The sequence below is a fragment of the Petaurus breviceps genome, unplaced genomic scaffold, assembly GCF_028583685.1.
Source record: "Petaurus breviceps papuanus isolate PSGF00001 unplaced genomic scaffold, PetGlider_PUasm1.0 37, whole genome shotgun sequence".
Classification (NCBI taxonomy): domain Eukaryota; kingdom Metazoa; phylum Chordata; class Mammalia; order Diprotodontia; family Petauridae; genus Petaurus; species Petaurus breviceps.
Genome location: NW_027186296.1, coordinates 65,387,793 through 65,413,758, shown reverse-complemented (window position 1 = coordinate 65,413,758; position 25,966 = coordinate 65,387,793). Strand labels below are relative to the sequence as shown.

Genomic DNA, 25,966 nt, shown 5'->3' with positions numbered 1-25,966 from the left:
GCAGGGCTACTGCTCAGGTAAGAAGGGACTATAGTGACTGCCTAAGAACAGAAGGTAGAGGTGTTTAATTCTCACTTTGCTTCTGTTTTCTCTCTCTGCCAAGGAGAATGATCTCTGGCCTGGAAAAGAGAGAACCAGAATGGCTAAAAGATCAATATATACATTGTAAGGGAGATCTGAGCCTTGCTCCCCTGAATCAGTTCAAGTCATATGCTCTGGAGAAACTATATCCTAGGTTCCACTGAAAGAAATGAATGACATATTCGCTCCGCCCTTGTCAATGATCTTTGATGGATCACAGAGAACAGGAGAGGTGCCACTGGACTGAAAAAGGTCAAATGCTGTCCAGTTTTCAAAACAGGGAAGATAATGGAGTATGGTAACTACAGGTCTGTAGATCTGATTTTTGATTTTTTTGGGGGGGAGGGCAATTGGGGTTAAGTGACTTGCCCAAGGTCACACGGCTAGTTTTTGTGTTAAATGTCTGAGGCCGGATTTGAACTCAGGACCTCCTGACTCCAGGGCTGGTGCTCTATTCACTGTGCCATGTAGCCACCCCTATCATTTTTGATTCTTGGCAAAATTCTAGAACATATTATTAAAGGAGGTAAATATCTATAGAGGAAGCAATAATTACAAAAGGCTACATCAAGATCAAGTCAAATTAACTTTTTTTAAAAAGAATTATTTAATTGGTAGGATCCATATTTTAGCAAAACATCTGCTGAACTCTCTCCTGCTATGCTTTCATGTTTTCATGGAAAGATGTGGGCTAAACAATAGTGTAATTAAGAGGACTTGGAATTGTTTGAATGATTGTACCCAAAGAATAGTCATTGGAAGGAAAGCTCCAACAGGGTGGCCCTTAGGGATCTGTCTCTGATGGCTAATATTTTTATCAATGACTTCTATTTATCAACACACAGATGACATGCTTATCAAATTTGTAGAATGACGTAGGATGATACTGGATTATAGAGTCAGGAATCAAAAAGATTTTGAAAGCCTAGAACACTGGGTCAAATAGAAAATGATGAAATTTAATAAGTACTGAATCTAAGTGTTACAGTTGGACTAAAAAAAAATTAAACATGTACAAGACAAGGGAGGCATAGTTAGATGGCAATTTTTTTCTGAAAAAGATCTGAAGGTTTTAGTGGACCAGAAATCCAAATATAAGTCAACAATAGGAGATTGGCAGCCAATGAGGCTAATGCAATGTTGGACTGCATTAATAAAGGCATAATGTCAGGGCCAGCGAGGTGACAGTCCAGCTATCCTTTGCCCTGGTCAGGCTACAGTTGAATTTCTGTTTTCAGTTCTGGGCATCACACTTGGAGAAGGACACTGCTAAGATGGAGGGTGGTCAGCTGAGGGCAACCACAATGTTGAAGAGCCTTGAGTTCATACCATGTGAGGATCACTTGAGGCAACTGGGGATATTTAGCTTGGAGAAGAAAACTTAAGAGTGAGATATGGCAGTTGTCTTTGGGTATCTGAAGGGCTGTCACTTAGCATAAGGATTGGATTTCTTTTGCTTGTCTTCAAAGGGTAGGACTAGGACCAATAGGTAGAAGTTACAGATACAAATTTAGGTTTGATGTAGGGAAAATCTTCCTAACAATTAAACCTATACAGAAATGCATTGGGTTGTATTTGGGCTTTCCTTCCCCTGAGGTCTTCAAGCAAAGGTTAGATGACCACTTGGTGGATGTATAGTAAAGAATATTTGCTTCAGTACTAATTGGACTAGATGGTGTTTGTTTTTTTTAAATCAATTGGGGTTATGTAACTTGCTCAAGGTTACACAGGCCAGTTATTTCTGGGTGTGGTGCTAAGTCTCTGAGCCCAGATTCGATCCCCAGGTCATTCTGACACTGGGGCCGGTGCTCTTACTCGCTGAGCCACCTGGCCGCCCCAAGATGGTTTCTTAAGTTCCTTCCAACCCTGATATTTTATGATTCTATTCTGACACTAAACCCAGCCTCTTTTCATTATACCTTCCTGCAGTTGTGTAACTGACCCTCGCCAGCTAAGCAGAGGATGGAGAGGAGGTGGATAAGCATAGGTCATGCTTATCCCCCTGGAGTCCTTGCTATAAACCAAAACTGGCAGGAATCAACAGGCCAGAAAGGCCAGAATCCATTAAAATGCCTAAGATACCAAGATGACATTGAATCTGTTTGTGATTTATTCATCTGCCTTTAAAAAAGGATTATGTTTTGGGAAATAGACTGAGAGGTCAAAACAGGGTGGTAGTCCCTAAAATATCTTTTTGCAGCAACTTAAAATAAGATTCTTACTCAAATCACATTAGTGATTTGAAAAATGGCCTAAATTGTAGGATTTCTCCTCCCCCCACCTTTTTTAAATTTAACAATTAAAAAACCACTTTTCTTGAAGGTCATAGAACTTTATTGGTTTTATAGAGGAGATCCCTAAAATAGGAGAAAGAAAATTCAAGAATTCTCAAAAAAGTCTAGTACTATGCTTGCTGTGAGGCTGAAAAGACCCTCTAGCTACTAGAACAGAATATTGCCCTCCTGCCCACCTCTTGTCAACTCTCCAGTCTTGCTAGAAACTAAGAACTTAGAAATAAGATTAGTAATGCCACTTAAATCCCTGCAGAGCACCTACATTAGCTTGGTATTTTGCTCCGAGATGGGCACTGTTAAGTACTTAATAGGATCATAGTCTTAAGGGAAGTCAGGTTATATTTTTATCCCACTCAACATGATACATAAGGAAAGACAAGCCTCATTTCCCAGTTCCTTGAATCTAGACTAAACCTAGAAACTTTTGGTCAAAGCTGACATGTACAGTGACATCTTGCTTTCTCCTTCCAAAAACTAATGAGGTGTTGAAGACAATTTATGAAATCTAGATCCAATGAACCAAATAATCTATAATCTGGTTTACAGTTAACTTCTTTGGCTCATAGATGTCTGTTAGCTCACCTTTACCCATAATCAGAATTAGACTATTTGTATAAGGCATCTGGAGAAAAAAAATGAAAGCAGAACACATTCTTTATTTTATTAGACCTTTTACAGGGCCACTGATAGGAAATGCTGTACATTCCAAACATTTTCCCAAGTTTTAAAAACAAGATAAATTAAGTCAACATATCTCCACTGTTTCACTGTTCTTATGAAAGGCTATGTTATTTATTTATTTTTTAATTTTAAAATTTCTCAGATTTTCACAGCATCCTTTTGTAGCCAAGTGACCAATCTCAACTAGATGTTACTGTATTGAGATTTATACATACTTGGTCCTGACATGGCATTGTACATAATTTATTATTTCTTTGCTTTAATGATTGTTTTGGAAATCACACTGCAGTGGGTCTATTACTCATTTTGAGTTTTAGACTTTATTTTTAGTCGGTTTAACTTGCAAGATGGATTTTGGACCCACTATCCAATTCACAGAAATGATAAAAATCAAGGAGCAGCCTAGCTGAAAGAAGCAATTAACTATCTAGGAGATCAGGTTGAGTGAGCGCTATTTCAGAAATTAATTGAAGCAAACCAACACTCCCACCACCAAATTCTAAGGTTAACAAAGAATGGAGAACTTGGATAGTCTGCCCTGCAGAGGTATGATCCAAGCATGGTAGCAGCAGAATTTATCAGGATAAAAACAGTAAAGATCATAATACCAGAAAGTCTATTCTAGTGGTGGGTTGCTGTTTGGTCATTCAGTCATGTCTGACTCTTTGTGACGCTGTGCACCACAGCGCCATGGGGTTTTCTTGGCACAGATGCTAGAGTGGTTTGTCATTTCCTTCTCTAGTGAATTGAAGCAAATAGGGGTTAAATGACTTGCCCAGAGTCATACAACTAGTATTTGAGGCTAGTTTTGAACTCTGACTCCATGCCCACTGCTCTATCCACTGAGTCACCAAGAAATCTCATTCTAGTGGTTTATAACCAGTCAAAACTCAGTTAAACAGAAATGCAGAGCAGGTGCCTGTTTTGGTTAGCATGGGAATATGGGTTAGGAAACATAAAACCAAAGGAAGGAGCAGGAAGTAAATATTTTCCTTTCCCTCCCTTTAAATTCCATCATCTAATTCCTGGTCTCCTGTGCAGAGTACATTTTTTTAAATGGGTTAAGCCTTTATTATGGCACACATGATTGTTTTGGATTGCTACTCAGTGTGACACTTGAGAATGTTTACAGATACTCCATTGTGTCAGGTTGTATACAGACCATATCTTGATTTTTCAAGTAAGGTTGTCATTTCTTATTACAAAACCGAGAACAAGACTGGAATGAAAGGGAAATTGCAAGGATACTATCCCCTGTAGCAGAAAATTTTGCCCAATGACCGGTAAATACTGTTGCTGTTGTTGTTTTTTAAGGGCAATTCTTAGAGATCACCTCAGTTGAAAAATATTAACTGTGTTAAAGATCATTAGCATCTAAAACCACCCTGTTCATTTTAGTTGTTTTTTAAAGACTAGGTTAATGTATACTGCATTTGGGATTGCTTAATCACTCTGCCTGAAATAATTTTGATACCTTTTGCCTTAAATCTTATCAGAATATACTGAAGATTATGGATTTTTTTCGCCCACATTATCCTACAAGTAAAAGTAGTGGTAGAAGGTGAACTCTATAAAGTTGAAAGGAATCACTCCAAATGTTTAATTTTTTCCCTATTATTTCTTCTAATGGAGGACTAATATCCAAAATACAGAATACAATTTATAAATACTTTCACAATGAGCTTGTGCTATAAGGACAATCAATCAATCAACAAGCAAATATTTATTAAGCACTCACTACCCATGAGATATTGTGTTAAGCACTGGGGCAGAAATACAAGCAAAAATACAGTTTCTGACTTCAAAGAGCTTGCATTATAATAGGACGGAACAACACAAGAAAGGAGGGTTGAAAAGTAGAGATGGGGGAGAAGGGTACATTTGCTAGGTGGCATGATGGCTAAGTCCAAAGAATCAGGATGGCTGGTTTGAGATGGGGCTTTACGCAAAATGTGGATTTTGGGAAGAACTCACCAAACCAATGAGATGAACAGACTGCAAAAGCAGAGTCAGGAGGCAGCTCAGGCATTGTGGAAACAGGAAAGTATGCAAGTCCCAAGACTCTTTTTGAGACATACCACATTAAACCTACCACTATGGATGAGACAGGGCAGCACAGCATGTAGAGAGATGACCTCAGAGCTAGGAAGACCTGAGTTCAAATCCTGCCTCTGGGCAAATCATTTAACCTCTCTCAGGACCCTAGGCAATTCTCTAAAATGGTAATTTATAGACAAGCTGTCAGTCTGCATTAGTAGAGTGTTTCCATACCACAAGTCCCCCATATTGATGAACTATAAGTCCACATCAAATAGAAAAACTATTATATTTATTTGTGTAAATCTGATCTTTCCTGCTAAATTATAAGATCTCTGAAGGCAAGGGATTATGTCTTGTTCGTTTTTGTACAATCTATTAGTACAATGAACAGTGTCATAAACATAACAGTTTTTTAGATTAAGAGCTGGAAGGGACCTCAGAGGTTCAAGACCCTCATTTTACAGATGAGAAACTAAGACCATAGAGGTTCAGTGATTTGCATAAGTTCATATGGGAAGGAAGGGAACATTTATTAAGTGACTACTATGTGCCAGGCACCGTTCCAATTGCTGGGGACACAAATATAAATAAATACAGTGAATGAAACAATCCCTACTTCCAAAGAGCTGACATTCTAATTGAGAAGACATGACGTATACTCCTAAGCATATACAGAATAAATTTAAAGAGAATAAAGAGAAATAAATACAAAGTAGTTAGATACAAGATAGTTTGGGAAGGGCACTAGCAACAGTTCAAGAGATCAAGAAAGGTTCATGTAGAAGGTGGGACTTGAGCTGTGTCTTGAAGGAAGTGAGGGATTCTATGAGCCAAGGTGAGGAGGGGTGGCACCCAGGTCTGAGGGATAGCTAGTTCACAGAGATGAGAGGTGGAAGGTAAAAAGCAGAGCAGCCAGTTTGGCTGGCTGGATCCAGAGTGCTAGGTTGCATTAATTACCACTCAGTGTCCAGAACAAAGAAATAGTCCTAGATTATAGTCCTAGATTCTTTTGACATGGACAGACTAGATCTTGAATATAATGCTGTTTAATTCTGGGTACTGCATTTTAAGAAGGATATTGACAGAATCACAGATTTAGAACTAGAAGGAAGATCAGAGATCATCTAGTCCAACCCCTTCATTTTACAGATGAGAAAACCAAGGTCTCAAGAGGTTAAGTGACTTCCTCAAAGTAACATAGTAGTAATAATTAGTAGAAGCAGGATTCAAACACAGCTTCTATGAAATGAAAATCCAGCATATTTTCCAATTCCCACCTGCTTTCACATGTTTGAGTACATTTAGAAGATGAAAACCAAGATGGTGAAGGGGCTGAAAAATCATGTCATTGGTAGAGTGACTGAACTTCTGCCCTGTGACTTTCTGTTCTAATCGGTGTGTGCTTCATGTAGACATGTCTTCCTTAACTCCCTGGTCATTAGTCACCAGCTGCTACTTTTCAAAGCTAGAATTATAATTAAATAAATGGGGATATTGCTTCCAGGAAGGGTGTGTCAATCTACTCTCCTATCCCTTCACTCATCATTCCGATAATTTCCAAATCATCATAATCCCTCTCTGTCTACTGTTCTTCTTTATGTGTTCTAACATAAATTTTCATAAGAATATAAGTTTTTTGAGGACAGGGGCTGTATCTGTTTTTGTATTTATATAGTCACAGTACAATATTTGGCACATAGTGAGCACTTTAAAAATCTGTTTCCATTAATTTATTAATTTATGTTTAGTCTAGAGAAGAATTCTTTGGATAGGAGGAGAAATGTCAGATATTTAAAAGATTATCAAGGGGGTGTAATGGGAATGTAAATTTAAAGATCTTCCCTGCCTCTAGGCTAACCGTGCACCTGAAGCCTGGGGTGGGAGGCTTGTTTTTCAGTAGATACTTTTTGATTGGCCAGTGAGTCAATAAGGTTGTTACATTCTCTGGGCCAGGAGAAGGCTATATAAGTGCTGATGTGTAGTTTTGTTTTGGGGGCTCACTTTGAGAAGTGTTCTGTGATTTGATCTGGATTCTTGGAAGCCATTGTTGAGAGCCCCTCCTCGGCTTTGAAAAACCCAGATGTTGAAACCAAGATGTTGATTTGGTATGGATGTAATGGTTGGACAGTTTGGAAATCTGTCACCTTGATCTGTTTCTGTCTTGATAATTCTGTCTGTATATTCTGAAGTTCGGGGTGCTGACCTTTTTCCCCTGAGCTAGGTAAATGATACATATTTGACTGATTAAAGTAAGCTTGTTAACCCATTCTGAGTTGCTTTCCTTTATCAAAGCAGATCCAAGAACCTGTGGTGGTAGCCACCCTGGGGACACTGGGGTGCTTGCTGCTAGGGGGGAGGGCATTAAAGCCTTTTTAAACTTGGTCCTATGAAGCAAAGCTACGAATAAGGCAAAGAGATGGATGCTAGCTTCAGTCTGGGGTGGAGGGGGTGAGGGGAAGGGGAAGGAGAACTTAATAATTAATGCTCTGGAAAAGTGGAATAGGCAGGTTTCTGAGACAGTGAACTCTCCCTAGGGTTGCAGATTTAGAATTGAAAGGGACCTTAAATAGCATGAGCCTAACACCCTAATTTCACACATGAGGAAACTAATGACCAGAGAGATTAAGTGACTGGTTCAATGTCATACAGGTATTAAGTACCATTACTGGGATTTGAACTATCTCCTGAGATGTCAAGCAGAAAGTAGATAATAACATCTCTGTCTGCCTGTCCCTCTCTCCCTCCACCCATCCATATATATATTACTTGTTTTTCACAGGCCTGTTAGGTGGATAGTATTAAGTATTCCTATGCTTATTTTAAGGATGAGAACAGTCAGGGATTTTGTGAAGGGATTCCTAATCAGATATAAGTTTGACTAGATGATCTCTGGGGAACCATTACCTTTGAACTCTTGAGAATCTATGATTCCATGATCTTAAAGGTCTTTCATTCACAGGTTTTGATTTGTTCTAATGGGAGTTTTAGGGAGCTCAGATCAAATGGGGACAGTCACATGTTTCATTTTGTCTCAAATATGGTCTGGAGCTTTCTAGGTTCAAGAGGTTCTCTGCCCAAGGCTGGCAGTTGATAATGTAATCCCTTAGAAATCTTATCCTAGAACTAAACATCTGGCTCTGGGCAATGCTTGGTTCTTGCAATAAGCCTGGGTAGTACCAAACAACCTAGAATCATGGCTTCTGGTTTCTGCTGTAGGTTAGTAAGCTCCATTACAGGGTGTGAACTCTACTTTTTAAATGGTGGCCATTAAAAGTGAAGGGAAAACTAAGCTGTGGCCATGATGAGGATGGAATAGGAAGGTAAGTTTAAAGATCTCCTTAAGCAGCTACTTATAATGCACTGCTATTTGTCCTGATCCTTTCCCACAATGCAATTTTTTTGGCTATGAAAGTCAGAAATGATTAAAGATATACTCCATCTATTGTTCTATAGTGTATCTCTACTGTTGCTGTTGCATAGGTTAGAATGGCAAGAATGAGAACCAGAATAGTCATATTTGGCAAGTTTTGCCCTTACCATAAGTGAACATTCGAGGAGATGTCAACTCAATATTGGGTAGTGCACCCAGGTGGTTTAGCACAGCACATCGATAGCCATTTTTCTGGGCATAGTCGACAAAGGTCCGGATGTACTGTTTCTCACTGTGGTTGGCAATTCCGGGACAAATGACCATTGTTACATCGTCTAAAGGTTGAAGAAAGACATTCAAAGAGACTAGATCAATGATGATATACTGAATTTTGGAAAAGCTAAAATTCAATTTTGTCAGGAAATGGGAGGATTTCCATAGTTCCAATCAAACAAAAGTTTTTATAATGTTGCCTAAGACAGAATTTAATTCCAATTGTCTTAGAAAGAATTCTCCAAATATTCTAGCCTATGAATGTATTTAAAATAATATTACCTACCTTATACTGTATAGTTATTTATAGGTTGAACTTCACATATCATATGTATGTATATATATGTATTATGCACATATATGTGTATATATGTATATATTCACACATACATACATATATGTATCTCTTGTGGGGCAGGCCAGGTAAATAATATTACTTCCAATTTGCAAATGAGGAAACTGAGGCTCACATAAGTGACTTGCCCAGTTATCACATAGCTTCTAAGTAGTGGAATTGAAACTTTAAAGTAGATCTTCTCTTTCCACTATACTGTCCTGCCTCTCCACAGAAGCAAGTTGTTGACCCTTTCATTATGGAAATGCTGCCCCATTGGACTAGTAACAAGGGCTTTGTTTCTTAAATCTGACAAGAATTCTTTCCAAATGTCAATAACAGCTGCTGCTTCTATCAGAGCTTTTTCTGGGATCTATACATTGACAATATCCTTGAACCATCTTCATCCTTTCCTAGGAAGAAATGGCTTGGAAATATAAGAGCTTTTAAAGGAATAAGCCATAACCATATTGTTAGTGTTTCTTATTTTTCCTGCCCCCTCACTGCTGGCAGGCTGGTTAAACCAAATTCTGTTCTTTAAGCAGAAAGTGAAATAAGGTAGGAAGTAAAAATATGCCACAACACGTGGACATGCTTTCAAATTCTCTCTTAAGAGAAATAAACCACTAAAATATCATGCTAGTGAATTTATGAACATGAAAAACAAGCTTCCAAAACATGGCATCTGAAGCAAAGCTTCTTTTTCACTAACAAGGCTGATAATTCTAGAGAATTTCAATGACCTAGAGTCTTGGTACATTTGCTGTAATTTTCCACCTTAAATATTATAAGTACCCAAGACAGATTCTAGAGTATAGGGCATACAAATGTATTAGTCTTTCTAAAAAAAGAAACTTATTCACAAAGGCTGATACCATAATTACAGGGCACACAAGAAAATCAGATGTCTAGAGATAGGAGCTACCTATTGGCAGCAGAAGAGTACTCAAAATACATGACTTTTTTTTTGCAGTTTTGCCTAAGGTTGGCCCTGCCCTCATACTTGTATTCACCCACCAAGTCATATGCCCCTTTCCCTTGCTTCTCTGAACATCTATTTAGTTTACATGTAGCTCTTTTATTTGTAGGACTCAGAAAAAGGCAAACTGCTCTAAATGCACATATATTCACATCAATATGTGGCTATCTTTATACGTGAGGAGATGTTAGGAGATACATGCATCTATGGGCATATATATCAGGTGTATAAGTATAAGGTGACTGGGATATATTAAGGTCAGGTAGAAATAATATCAAGAGTATGATATGAATGGTCCTGCTCATAAAGTTATAGAGCCAGGAGGAATCTCTGAGATTATATACACAGGTGAGAAAACTGGTTAAGTGACTTAAGAAAGGTCATATAATAACTAGTTTATGGCAAAGTGGGGATTAGAACCCAGGTCCAGGCCTGTATTCTTTCTAGGATGCCATGTTGCTTTACATAATCATTGTTTCATCTCTACTAATAATACCAATGTAAGCTCCTTAGCAATTCATATGGGAAAACTTTTTGGACTTGCACAATATCATTTGAAAAGAGTTTTAGTACTTATATAGTATCTTATATATACCAAGTGATTTTTAATCATTTTAAAGATTCCTCATATACTCCTGGAGACTTGTTCCTCAACTTGTCTATCAAAATATTTTTCATAAGAGACTTTTTGTTTGTAATTATAGACTGCTTAGTAGGATGTTAAAGTATTTTCTCTTGTTTAATGGTTCAATTTTTCCAAGTAAGGACACAACTATCCAAACCAACTTGGCTCACCTCCAATGCAGTGTTCAGCCAAAGGTTCAAAGAGGTCAAAGGTGGAAGTGGCTCCATCTGACATAGTGATGAACTTTCGGTGGCCATAAGGATGAGGTGACCTCACCCTTCCCATCTTCCCATATAAAGCAGTCTGGATATGTCCACTCTTCCCCCATATCAAAGGTGGAATATATCTAAGGAGGAAAAAAAAATTGAGGATTACTTTTCCTCTACATATCATGAGCTTTTAAAAATCTTTAAGAGCACTAACCTTATAACCAATTTTATAACATCAGGGAAAACACTATGCACTGAAAATAATTATATAAGACAAATCCTAAGACACGCATAGATCATATTGTACTTTAGCTCCACAGTGGTTAAAAGAAGCCTGACCATGATCTGCACATATTGCAAATGTGAGTGCTTTAAATAATTCACAAGACTACAAGACCACAAATTTATAGTCAGAAGGGTCCTCAGAAGCCACTGAGTCCAATTCTTTCATTTTACACATAAAGTGTGGCTCAAAGAGATCATGTGACTTGTCCAAGAGCACACATGTAGCAGGTAGTAAGTGGCAGAACTAAGATCTGATCCCTAGGCCTCTGACTCCAGACCCCAAATTCTTTGTGCTGTGCTCCCCTGTCTCTTGGCATTCCACTAAACAAGTTAAAAAACATAAATATTTCTTTTGACCAGCCTTTAACTGTGCTAACTTTAAATTTCATGTCTATGTTATAAGTCCAAAGCAGACAATGACTAACAATAAATTCAGTAGCTTAGGAGCCTGTTTGCAAAGAATTTTATTGCAAAAAAATTATAAGCTCAAGCAAGGCAATTGTCATTATTATATGAAAATATTGAGTTAAGCTCCTGATAGGAAATATAAAAAGTATGTTGTTGGATGTCTTACTCATGATTGTTAGTGAAAGTAATAAATGAAGGTACAAACTAATAGATTTGAACTTGTAGTTAATAACAAAAAAGTACAAGGATAACTGCAATAAATTACTTTGCTGGTAGTAGTTTTTCCCTGTTAGAGCAATTAGCTGAAGATTGGTTTTCAGGGCATGCCACACAGGCAAAGCACCAGAGGCAGGAACGTGAGACATGCATTTTCAAATGTGGTCAATGTGGTGAATTGTTTTGCTTGATTGTACTTGGGACTGTGTTAGTGATGGAGATGAAGGAAGGAAAAAAAGGAAGGGAGAAGCATCAATAAAACATTAAAAATATACACAGAACAAAAAGAAGTTGGTGATGGGGGTCCACAAAAACTGCAATTTTGTTACTACTGTATTTTAAAAAACTGTACATTACTGAGGTTCAGTTTCATATACAAACCTTTTTTGTATACTGAAATGTTCATTTTTGTTGATGATTAAGTTCATAATGAAAATCTAAAAAAGTTTGTTCTTTAGAGTACAGAATCACAATATTTTATAGCTGAAAGTGTCTGTGGCATTCATCTAATCCAACTTCTTCATTTTACAAATGGGGAAACTGGGGCATGGAGAGATATCTTGATTAGCCCAAGTCATACTGCGAGTGAGGAGCAGAGCTGGCAATGGGATCCATCTTTCTTAATCCCAAATGTGTGCTCTTCCCACTATAAAAGTAGATCTGTTATTTGTAATCTCTTCCATGCAGAGCATTTATTAATAGCAAAAAATGAGATCTGTTAAGTCATGTCTGTTGCTTCCTTTAAAACCATATTCGAATTAAACATCTCTAAGCAGCCCTTTTTAAAGTAACCCGACCCTGTAATATTCATGCCTTTATTCTACATCCACTAATATTTGGAAAAGCTATAACTAGGAATTTTTGCAGCTGGGACAAGCACCACAAACCAAGCCTAGGGCTGGCCTAGTGAGCGATAGGTGTTAGGGATCCAGACCAGTTGGGGAGGAGGAAGCACCATCTGGTAGGCTACTATTTTAATTAATTATTCTTGTTAACTACATGGTAAGCCTTGTTGTGTCTATGATGTTGAAAGCTTTCAGTACATTAGGACAAAGCCCTGGTAGCCCTTTACTAGTTATAGTTCTGATATCTGGTATGTTACTTTCTATCAAATTTATATATATATTTTTCACATATTGTTTTATGTGTTCTCAAAGTCATATTTGTATATTTCATCATCTCTCTACCTAAAAAGTAAATAGGAAAATATGAACTGTATAAATTATTTTTAGTAATGATAGTAGTAATAATAATAATATATTTGTTGACCACCTATAAAATAATAATAATAAATAAAGCTGATATTTATAAAGCACCTTGTGATTTATGAAATATTTTACCTAAATTCTCCTTTGTGTCTTACGACAGTCCTCTGAGATAGGCGACGTAAATGTAATTAATCATCACAGTGGCTAACTAGTCCAGTACAATGCAATTCAATTCAATTAATTATTCATTAGGTACTATAGTAGGCATGAAGCCAATGCTTTTTCAGTTATTCATTCCCTCCTTCAATATACAAAATATTCAAAAAAATAAAATTGAGCACCTTAACTTGTTGATTACCTACTAAAACAAGCTGAATACTAAACAGAATATAGAAGTTAATTAGGTCTCTGCCCAGTGAACTTATAATCAACACTGGTTTTAATTATAAAATCATAGAACTTAAAGGACTTTGGAAGATAATGTGGTATATCTTATGGGGTGTTTTTTGGGGTGGGGTGGGGATAGACAGGCGAGTGTCTAAATCACTCTGGAAAATAGTTATCTATTCTCTTTTTTAGGAAGAACTTCAGGGCACATCCAGAAAAAGAACTATGGAATCTAAATGTAGATTGAAGCATACTATTTGCTCTCTCTCTCTCTTTTTTTTTTTTGTTTCTTCTTTTTTGTGGTTTTTCTCATTGGTTCTGATTCTTTATACAACATGACTAATGTGAAAATCTGTTTAATGTGAATGTATATATAGAGCCTGTATCAGATTGCACGCCGTCTTGGGGTGGGGAGAAGGGAGGGATGGGTCGAAAATTTGGAACTCAACATCTTTTGGAAGTGAACAGTGAAAACTAAAAATAATTTTTTTTTTTTAAAAAAGGACTTCAGGGATGGAGATTTCATAACTGCATTTGGTAGCTCTTAAATTATTTACCACCACCACTCTGTAAACTGGCCAATTTTTCTCAATACTAAGAATTCATTTTATCATTAAAGCAAGGCAGCATAGCACAAAGCAAATAGAAACTTCACCCAATACTGGGAAATCTGGGTTCTTGTCCTAGCTCTGCTACTAATTAATAATGTTACCTTGGGCAAATTTCTGAACCTTTCTGGTCCTTGTTTTCTTCTATAAAATGATAGGACTAGCTAGCCTAAAGGATCTCTAGGGCTAGAATTCCATAATTTTCTTTTGTTATGGGTTTCCGAGATAACACAGGAGGCAAGTAAATTTAAAAGCCCCATACAGCAGGCAGGATGGTCTAGTCATTGTCCCTCAAACACACCTGATTCCACGCCTTTGCTTACTCTATTCAGAATTGTCAGTATGTATTTCCATCTGTTTCTCTTACCTATTTTTCAAACCCAGCTGGAGTTCCACCTCTTCTGTGAAGTTTAATCACTCTTGCCTATTACATGTGTATCACTTACTTATCACTCATTTGACAGCTAAATACAGGAATGCTAAAACTTAGATTATTTCAACTGATAGCACCCTAAACTATGGTTTTCTCATGGAAACAATAATAATGATCATAATATTACCCAACATTTATAGAGCACTTAAAGATTTACAGAACATTTTTAAAAATTATTTTTTTAATTCTGAACTTAAACATCAAAAAAGGAACATTTCCTTATAAATAGTAGACTACACACAGGGATTATACATGAAACTGTGCATTTCTACTCCACACTACTTGTTTTTAAAAAAGTAAACAATACATTTCACATATTACTTTAAAAACTGTCTGGCATATAGGTGCTTCCTTTTGCTTTCTTCTGTGCATTTTAAATGTTTCAATGGCCCTTTTTTGTCTGGCCTTACTATTTCCTTTTGGGGTTCCTTTAAGGAGGTGATTGGTGGATTCACATAATGTCTTTGTACCCCCAAATAGTGCCCACTGGAATGTCTTGCACTTAGTAGACACTCATCAAATAGATTCTGATTGAAAATAGTGTGATTGGGAGTTCACAGTATTGGCATTTTCATTTGTGTTTCTGAGGTGGACAGTCAGCAGACATCTTCACTATCAATTTGTTGAATTCTAAAAAGGTATGGTGAGTATTTTATAAGTGGTCAACAATGTTAGGGTAGAAGAAAATGTTAATACCCCATAGATTTACAAAACTACTGCATACATTGTTTTTCATAAAAAATTCTCAGTAGTAGGATTTTTCATGGTAGCAAAAACTGGAAACAGAGTAGACCCTCATGAATGGGGGAATAGCTGAACAAACTGTGGCATATGAATATAATCAAATAAGAAGTGATGAATAGAAGGAATTTAGAGAGACAAACCCCTGTTTAACTGAAGCTGCCGTGGTTAGAACACTATCCTGATCCAGGATAGTGCAATCAGTCCTCTGCAATGGAATGGCATGAAACCTTACAAAAATCACTTACAACTTTTTGTGCCTCTGTTTCCTCATCTGCAAAATGGGATAATTAGTGTGCTGTTTTATCTAGAAAAGGCCTCTGAACATAAAATACTTAATAAATGTTTGTTTAATTGAATGGAAGGTAACACGACCAATTTCATTGGGGAGAGGTACTTCATAAAAAACACAAGGTAGTATTTAACAATAGTAAAGTTTAAAAAAAATCTCTCAAATTGATATTTGGTCATAATTTCAAGAATCCCACTACTTGTCGCTTCCCCCCAAACCCTCCATCTCCCAAACCCCACAAAGCAGTTTTTTTGTTTTTCCCCTCAGAGAATGATCCTTTACATTGCTGTTGGTGCAATGGAATCTACAATGATCAGAGAAAAGAATGCACACACCCAATCCTGCAAGAACCTTTATGCAAGTACTTAGCTGATTAACCATATTTTAAGAAATAATAATCAAAAAGGAAAGAGTGAAAGAAATATTAAAGAAAGTAGAAACCTTGCACTTATTATAGTGAAGTATATATAATTATTAAATTAGGAAGGTATACTGGGCCCAAGAACCAAAGCAAGTAATTTTCCCAATCTGAGGCTCCTACCACACTAGATCCTAGTAGAAGGAAAGTCTACTTGCTAGACCCAGGTGAAGACAAAGAAGAGAAATATGGCCGTGCCCTTATTGCTAACCCTGCCACCCTGTAAAAACATTGCTAACCATAGATCTATCATGAGACTCTACTGTCTTAAAAAGCTCAGTTGCATTTTATCTGACTTACAGAGTAATAGGCTTCCGGCTAGAGGGCCTCAAGAGAATATAAATGTTCAAATCTTTTGGGCAAAAAGTCAATTTACTAATTAGAAATTTTAAAACAACAGAAATGTAATGTAAGAAAATGGACCAGTCTTACAGTTTTTCTTTACTACTTATTTCAGAAAAGTCCTATTTGTCTATACTTTTTTTTAAATTCTTTAATTTATTAATTTGTTTGTTTCCTTTTAATTTACAGGATTAAATTCCACAATTCCTTGAATTTCACATTTTGTCCCCCTCCCTCCCCTTCCCCCCCATGGCGTCTTATAATCAAGTATAGGATCTGTAGATACTTTCACATTATACAATGGTCAGGTTATAAGGATGGATTGTACCAGCTGGGATGAAAAATGGTATAGAGGACATAAAATCAAATAAGAGAACAAAAAAGATCAGGTATTTTGCTTCCACCTGGATATAAATTTAGTTCTTTCTAGTTCTTTCTCTGGATGCACGTTTTTCTCTCCATCATGCGTCTTTTGGGAATGACTTATATCCCTGCATTGTTGAGAAGAGTCCAGTCTATCAAAGTTGGTCATCGCACATACGTTGTGTCCGTAATTGTGCACAAATTCCTCCTGGTTCTACTCTTCTCACTCAGCATCAGTTCTTTTAAGCCTCTCCAGGTAAATATGAAGACCGCCTGCTCCCCGTTTCTTATAGCGCAATAATATTCCATAACATGCATATACCACAACTTGTTCAGCCATTCCCCAATTGATGGACACCCCCTTAATTTCCAATTCTTTGCCACAACAAAAAGAGCTGCTATAAACATTTTTGTACATATGGGTCTTTCTCCCTTTTCTATGATCTCTTTGGGATATAACCCTAGGAGTGGTATTGCTGGATCAAAGGGTATGAAAGTATTTATAGCTCTTTGGGCATAGTTCCAGATTGCTCTCCAGAAAGGCTGGATCAGTTCACAGCTCCCCCAACAATGCATTAGTGTTCCAGTTTGCCCACATCCTCTCCAGCATTTGTCATTTTCCTGTTTTGTCATCTTAGCCAATCTGACTGGTGAGATGTGGTACCTCAGAGTTGTTTTGATTTGCATTTCTCTAATCAATAGTGAATTAGAGCATTTCTTCATGTGCTTATAGATAGCTTTAATTTCTTTCTCTGAAAACTGCCTGTTCATATCCTTTGACCATTTATCAATTGGGGAATGACTTGTATTCTTATAAATTTGACTCAGTTCTCTGTATATTTTAGAGATGAGTCCTTTGTCAGAGACAGGTTGTAAAGATTCTTTCCCAATTTCCCACCTCCCTCTTAATCTTGGTTACATTGGCTTTATTTGTACAGAAACTTTTCAATTTCATGTAGTCAAAATTATCCATTTTACATTTTATAATGTTCTCTAATTCCTGTTTTGTCATAAAGTCATTCCCTTTCCACAAGTCTGATAGGTAAACTATTCCTTGTTTTAGCAGACTGCTTACAGTATCAACCTTTATACCTAGATCATGAACCCATTTAGACTTGATTTTGGTATATGGTGTTAGATAATGGTCTATGTCCAGTTTCTGCCATACTATATTCCAGTTTTCCCAGCAGTTTTTGTCAAATAGTGAGTTCTTATCCCAAAAACCAGGGTCTGGGGGTTTATCAAACAATACATTACTGTAGTCATTGTATTTGTCTATACTTTTACACAGTATGAAAGCAAAGTGAATTTTAGACAGCTACACAAAGAAGATCTAGAAACAGTTACTACTTCTGTTGCTTTTAGGAGGCCTCTTTATACCCCCCCCCTTTTTTTTTGCTTTGTGGAGGGGCAATGGGGTTAAGTGACTTGCCCAAGGTCACACAGCTAGCAAGTGCCAAGTGTCTCAGGCTGGATCTGAACTCAGGTCTTTCCAACTCCAGGGCAGATGCTCTGGCCTATGTTCCACTCAGCTTCCCCATTCACACCCTCTTTTTAATACTAAAGCACTCATTTTTAATATTAATTAATTAATTTTTAGTTTTCAACATTTACTTTTATAAGAATTTTGAGTTCTAAAATTTCCCCTCATCTCCCCTTCCTAAGATGGCATGCAATCTCATATAAGCTATACATGTACAATCACATTAAACATATTTCCATATTAGTCATGTTGTGAAAAAAGAATCAGAACAAAAGGGAAAAACCATGAGAAAGAAAAAGCAACAAAAAAAGAGAAAATAGTATGCTTCAATCTGCATTCAGACTCCATAGTTCCTTCTCTGGAGGTGGACAGCATTTTCCATCATGAGTCTTTTGGAATTGTCTTAGATCATTGTATTGCTGAGAATAGCTAAGTCTATCAAAGTTGATCATCATTCAGTGCTGCTGTTACTGTGTATAATGTTCTCCTGGTTCTGCTCACTTCACTCAGCATCAGTTCATGTAAGCCTTTCCAGGTTTTTTTGAGATCTACCTGCTCAACATTTCTTAAAGCACAATAGTATTCCATTACATTCATATACCACAACTTGTTTAGCCATTCCCCAAGTGATGGGCATTCCCTCAATTTCTAATTCTTTGCCACCACAAAAGGGCTGCTATAAATATTTTTGCACATGTAAGTCCTCCCTTTTTTAGGATCTTTTTGGGGATATAGACACAGTAGTGGTATAGCTGGATCAAAGGATATGCACAATTTGACTGCCCTTTTGTCATAGTTCCAAATTGCTCTCTAGAATGGTTGGACCAGCTCACAACTCCACCAAGAGTGCATTAGTGTTTCAATTTTCCCACATCTTTCTTCTCCAACATTTGCCATTTTCCTTTTTTTGTCATATTAGCCAATCTGATAGGTGTGAAGTGGTACCTTAGAGTTGTTTTAACTGAGCACTCATCATATTAAAGGAATGTTATTTAAAAAAAAATTTCCAGAACTTGCTTAATGAACCATTATAACCTTAATGATTAATATATTTTGAATTATTTGGGTTAAATTTTTTTAATGATAAAGATCATCATAAAGTAACATGACTAATTAAAAAAACCAAACACATCAGAATTTATATATTAAAATAAGTGTTTTGGATGTTTCAAAAGAGTCAGCTTGGGATGTTGTTTATTCCAGCAAGGTTCAACTGTCTGAAACACCTTTGGAAGTGCTTATAGATTCTGAGCCATATTTTTTTTTTTTTTTGCTTTTTGGAGGGCAATTGGGGTTAAGTGACTTGCCCAAGGTCACATGGTTAGTTTTTTTTTTTGGTTGTTGTTTTAAGTGTCTGAGGCCAGATCTGAACCCAGGTCCTCCTGACTCCAGGGCCAGTGCTCTATTCACTGCGCCATCTGAGCCATATTCTTTTGACCAACAATAGTGTTTTTATCCTTTAAAGGTGGACTTGATTTTTGGAAATGGCAAAAAGTAATTTTAATCATGTCTGGTGAGTGAGACAGGGAGGTAGTTAAGTTAGACAAAAACTACTTTTGTTTAAAAAAATGAAGAGTTGCTATAAAGCAAAGGTACAAGACTGATTTTCTCATATGGCTTACAGAATGCTTCCAAGGCTGTTATACAAGTTCTCAAAACTCTAAGCAATGGCAACATTGCTGGAATAAATGTTTAACTTCAAAAAGTCTATTTTCAAGGACAATACTCACTTGGATTCATACATACATTAAAAAAAGAAATCTAATAACTTTATAGTCACAGTTTCTATTAGGCATGACACCATTCATTATTATTAACTTAGGTGGGTTATATTTTTTTTAAGCACACAGAGGAAATGATATGATATTCCCTATACCATAGCTGAGAATAGGGGGGTCAATGGTAAGGGGGAAGAGCAGAAAATTCTTAATATCTGTGAAAAAAAAAGGATTAGAAGGTCTGCATTTATGAAGATTTCCTTCATCTCTCTCTCCCTCTCAACTTCCCCAAGGGCAGAGCTAGGCCTTGGCATTCTTGTGCCTTAGGTAATGTTTGAAACACCAGCCCCTTATGTGTTACAGGCCACTGAAGGTTTTGAATCTTCACTGCAAAACTTGACTTGACTTAATACAAAATACCTTTGTGCCATGGAGGTCTAGCAATAAAACACATAATAATAAAAAGCAATTTTTAAAATGTTCCTTGTTTGTGGTCCTCCATATCTTCTGCCTTGGGCCTCCTCCATCCTTTATTTGCTCAGCACTCTCTCAACCCACCCCACAGCCAGATATAATCTTCTCTTCTTTTGATCTCCTAAAACACTTTGTTCTTTTTTATCACACTTAAATATTCCACCTTGTTATAGTTATTTATAATGTCCTTTCAAATCTACCATGATGTAAACTCCCTAAGAGACTGTTTTATTGCTGCTGGACCTAGTATTACGTGGTACTTTACATGCAGCAGGTATTTGACTCATAGGAACACAATAAGTAACAATAAGAAGCAACAAATAATATAAAATTACATCATAAGGAATTTGAGAGTGTCAACAGATCCATTCCCTGTTTTTAGGCAACTAGATTTTAACTATCCCATATATCCACAAAGTGCTTTTAAGTCCTTGGTAATAGGCACTCTGACAACAATAGTATATAGTATAGTAGGTTTTATATGAAAAATGAAAGATCACTGTATGTTTAAAAAGAAAAATCCTTATCAAACAGAACTGAAATTCCCACTGAGTCAGTTGCACATGATGCAGATAGCACAGTTCTTTATTTTGAAACAAGAAGAACTCATTATAAAACTCTGCACGATTTCTCAGACTAGCCAGAGGAAACAGATGTGGCTCCAAATCCTGTTAACCAAAAAAGAACATAATTTTTTCTCTGTGACTTTTTCTAACTTATGATGGGATAGGAAAACTTGACTTGAAAACCAAGATATTAAGATTTTTAAGAAGCCAGAATAAGCAATTTGAGTTCAACTGTCTATTTTTTAAAATCCCATTAGACTATCAAGTTTTTAATAGCTTAATGACTTCTTGTCTTATTAGGGAAGGGTCAGGGAGGGAAAATGACAATCCGGATTCATCACAAAGATGCAACAGAAATACAGTAGCAAACTAAAAGACCCTTAGAAATAAATAAAGAAAAAAAAACCCTAAAAGCTGAGTAAAAGACAAAAGGGACCTTGAAAATTCTGACATTAAACTAGGTATCCAAATTTCCTTGAAGGTGAAGGCAGAACAGAACCAATACTGGGATGTGGGGCAGAAAGGATCCCAGATAACTGTTCTAGCAAAAGAATCACCAGTGTTCTGCTGCTACACTTAAAGGCTCAGGGTTTTTTCCTGCTGTCTTCTTAAGACAAAGATGTCCTTCCTTCTTTAGTCTTCCTAGATCAGTGAGTACGCAGTAAAGGCTTCTTGACTGACAGTGGCTCACAGTGCTCCTTATTTCTCTTAATTCCCATCACATTTGTCTATCCCATTCATCCTGAACACTGGACAAATTGTGACAACCCTTGTATTGTACTAAATGTTCTCTCCATTTTTTTCAATCTTTTCACCTGTTTTTATCTTCTCAATTAGACTGTAAGCTTCTCGAAGGCAGAAACCTGGTCTTATACTTTTCTGCATTTCCCCCACTGTATCTTGCAAAGAGTCCAGTAGGTATTTGAGAGTTTATCAACTAGACCTTGCTCTTAGGACTGTGGCCTTTCTCATTTACTTTTCTCCACTACCCCTACTCATCAACTGTCTCATTAGCAAAACAGAAAACCATATTTACCACAGTGTTAGGAAATATGACAAGGCATTTATAAATTATAAAAATCCAAGCTTTATCAAACTTGATGCAGCTTATCTCATTAGCTAGGCTCTTGACAAGATGCCATGTTTTACTCCCTGGTTATTTAGCCTATAGACACAAAACCTTAGGTTATTCAGTCCTATCCTAGCTGATTTCTGCATCCTTCCCCGTTCCAGATTGATTATTTCTTTTTCTATAGCTCTACCTTCGTGGGTCTATCCTATCTTAGAATTTACCCAGTCCTTCTTTATTAAATTCCAGGATAAGGTACTTTATTGTATTTTACCCAGGGTCTTTGTATTTGGACAAATTTCCTTCATCAGGTGCTCCTTTGCTTTAAAGTCTTTTCTTAGCTGTATTGCACCTGGTTAATGGATTTTGCTACTGATAGGCACTGGAGGGCTGCAGATCATCCTCTTCTATCACCTAATTCTTTTAAAAAGCTTTCTATTTCTCTTTATCCCTTCCCTCCCACTGCCAGGTCACCAACCACTAGGATGAAACATACTCTTAGATATTTTGGGGCCTCAATAGCATCTTGAACCCCCGCACTGACATTTTGGTTGTTCTTGTGCATCAGATTAGGGCACATTCTGTTCCACGATATTTATGTGTGTATATGTGTAAGGGAGGGGAATCAAAGAGGAAACCACAGGTTCTAAGATATCTTTGATATCTGAAATGGAATCTAAAATGCCAACTTGTTCAATTGTTTCCTTTGTTATACCCTGGATTTTGAAACTGTGGGACTTTGTCCTGCTGCATTTTTCTGCTATAACAACACACATTAAAAGATCAGAATTTTGGTCAACTGTGCCATAGCTGACTTTCAAATTCTGTATGCTTTCTATGTGAAGAGTCATCATTTTAAAGCTGGAAGTAGTTAACATTTATATGGTGTGTTCCTCACAACATCCATAGATAGTATTATTATTATTCCCATTTTGCAGATGAGGAAATAGTACTATAGAGAGATTAAATTATTTGTTCAGAGTTTAAACAACTAATAAGTATAGGTGGAAGAATCTGAAACCAAGTTTATCCTGATTTAATTTCAGCCCCCTTTCTGTTTCACCCTCTCTATGCTGTTATGCCTTGCAATCCATTTATTCCAACCCTGTCATCATATTATAGATGAAGAAACTGAGGCCCAAAGAGGTCGGAGGTCCAAAGTCATACAACTAGTTACTGGCAGAACTGGGACAAGAACTCAGGTCTCTGAGCTCCCAGTTTTCAGCTATATATACTACCGTGTTTCCCCGATAATAAGACCTATCCCAAAAATAAGCCCTCCCCTTACTGTGTAAGATTCCTCTAAAATAAGCCCCCCCCGAAAATAAGCCCTATTGAGATTGCTACTGTAGTGAAGGTGATCCCCTGCGCTACACGCTACATTACGGTACCCTCTGTATGCACCGTCCCCCCCCCCATGAAATGCACGCCGCGCTCCGAGCTGCATCCAATCAGAGCTGCAGCAGTGAGCGCGTCATCCTGTTCTTTATTGAATTCATTATTGAATAAAGGTACATTTTTTTGTTCACATTTACCTGTTTATTAAAATTGCTGTCAATGTTCATTAAAATAAGCCCTCCCCTGAAAATAAGCCCTCTGGTGTTTTTCTGTCCCCTCCCCCAAAAATAAGACAGTGTCTTATTATCGGGGAAACACGTATATCATGCTATACTGGGAGTCATTCTAAACATTTTTCCCCTCCAAAACAATATCAATGGATAGGAGACAGCTATGAAAGTAGACATTATAAAGTATTAGGGTATGATAGGGACCTGAAAGATCATGGAGTCTGTTATTTTATAGATGATGAAAACTAAGTAGTAAAGTATCTTTGCCTAAAGTCATATCTTCGGTTAGGTATAAGAACTAGGCTTAAGATTAGTTAAATCCACCATTTAAAAATCTTGGAAGTAACATTTTTAGATTGGAAACTCTGGAATTGTTGACTCTCAGGTTGTATATAAACACCTTAATCATATTCTTTTACCAATATGTGGCCACAGTATTGATAAAAGAAAAACACAAAATAATGTGGACTAAAAGAGACTGAATGGGGAGTAAGAGCTTCAAAAGTTTATTATCAGTTGAGTCTACTGGACTAAAAAACTGTTAAGTAGATCTTATTTTCTATCCAAATCATACATGCAAGAGACGGGTAGTTTTTTGTTTTCGGCTTTAAAAGGGTCAATACTCAGGGAGAGTATTATTTTACAGGAATAAGAATCACATCACAGAGGTACTATTTAGAGCCCTAAATTCTTTAGAAGGGGCTGGGGTATCATTGAAATCTCTCTATGTTAAGAAAACATAAAAAAAAAATGCCATACTGGCTTTTATACAATTCAGTATTTTGTCTTAGACAGTGACACCAAGGAATATTCTGATCCTGAGAGAATGGCTGTCCTCAATGATGTCAGTCTCAAGAGGTTAAGATATTTATCCTATTTCTAACTTCTTTTTAATAACCTGTTAGAGATCTTTTCTCTAACTTATACATTTCTTTATTTATATTCTTCTTGAAATCAGTACATAATTATATAAAAACCAATTTAATACCTTATGTTGGTATAGTACTTCACAGTTTTTTATATTACTTTCACATATATTATCTTATTTGATCCTTACAATAATACTGTGAAGTGGGCAGGACAGGTATTATTTTCTTCATTTAAAAAATGAGGAATATGGGGATGCAGGAGAGGGTCACAGTAGTTAGGTAACTTGGTAATGGCTATACATAGTCAGGAATCTAACCCAGGTCTGCTGGCACTAATAAGTTCAGTGCCCTTTCATAGTATATACCATTAAATATACTGGGGAAAACATCCAGCTGTTTTCACTTCAGGGATTAATAGCTTCAATAAAAATATTTTAAAATCAAGACTATCTGATAGTAATGGAAATCTTAATGTATTTTAGATCTGACAGTATAATCTGTAGCTTAAAAAGAAGTTTCAGAGGCCAGAAATTATATTTCTTTTCATACGATTAAGATCTTCAGGAGCTGGAGTGCTTATTCACCATTTGCTGGCTACCAACCAGAGATATTTCAGTAACTTAGTCTTTGAAACTATTTCAAATGTTGACTTATTTAATGAGGACCAACTGAATGGCATCCTGAAGTCAAAACACTAGTAAAAGAGGGATAAAGAAGAAACAGACAACCTGTAAGTGTGTGTGTGTGTGTGTGTGTGTGTGTTTTCAGAAGCCATCAATGCAATAATCATAGCAAGTGGTGACATTACAAAAGTAAACCTTCACTCGGTTTTATTTCTGCCCCACCCAAAGTATATTCAGATTCTGATTGCTTTACAGAGGAAATATGACTAAGACCTGAATATGGAAAATTTTTAAAAGGCATGATGAATAACTGCTTAAAACCCAGTAGGATAGCACAGAAAAAAAGTTATCCCAGATTCTTGTAATTTGAGAATAACTCACAGCACATCTTTAGCCAGCCACCTGGAGCGGCTTAAAACCTTTAAACCCAGAACTCATTCATTTGATCTTTAAGAATAAAGGGAATCTGATGAGATAGGAATAATTTTTCTAGAGGCTTTGTGGTTTTAAAGATTTCATCCTAGAACACCAATTATAATAGTAGTTTCACTAGACAAAAACCACTTGTGAATCTAACTAGAAGCCAGGAAACCCTGGATGTGTTCCTAACTTGATCTGTGAAATGGGTGAAGCCAGACAATTCAATTGCCTTCTCTGTCCCTTAATTTCCCTTTTGTGAAAACATGTTACTGACATTACAAATATGTGAGGATGGTGAGTGAATGGGATACATTCTTAAGGTGAGATTTCAACAATCATTGCCCTCCACCCACAGTCTCCACCCTGCAGAGTACTCTTTTTAAGACCTCCAGAGCTTTGCCATAGAGCTGCATTCCCCTTTTTTCCTGAAAGAGCTCATTCTTAAAAGCTGGCAAACAATTTATTTTCTTGGCCATAATGCTCAAATGTTGTAAAGCATTAAAAGTCAGGCTAATGTGCGTGGGACAAGTAGTTTAATGTGAAGTGAGTCAGGAGAAAGGGCTTGCATTTGCATCCCGATTTTTCAGGG

The 25,966-nt window shown here is 36.8% G+C and overlaps 1 protein-coding gene across 11 annotated transcripts in view; it reads right to left on the bottom strand.

The window, feature by feature from the left end:
• The window catches only part of ABHD2 (abhydrolase domain containing 2, acylglycerol lipase), a 127,767-nt gene that overhangs the window by 36,853 nt on the left and 64,948 nt on the right, over nt 1-25,966 (bottom strand). For all 11 annotated transcript variants that reach the window (XM_069098580.1, XM_069098581.1, XM_069098582.1 and 8 more), the window contains 2 exons: nt 10,848-11,023; nt 8,634-8,801 (listed from right to left, as the gene is read on the bottom strand). In XM_069098580.1, coding sequence (XP_068954681.1) covers nt 8,634-8,801; nt 10,848-11,023 — 344 coding nt within the window. The remainder of the gene's footprint in view (nt 1-8,633; nt 8,802-10,847; nt 11,024-25,966) is intronic.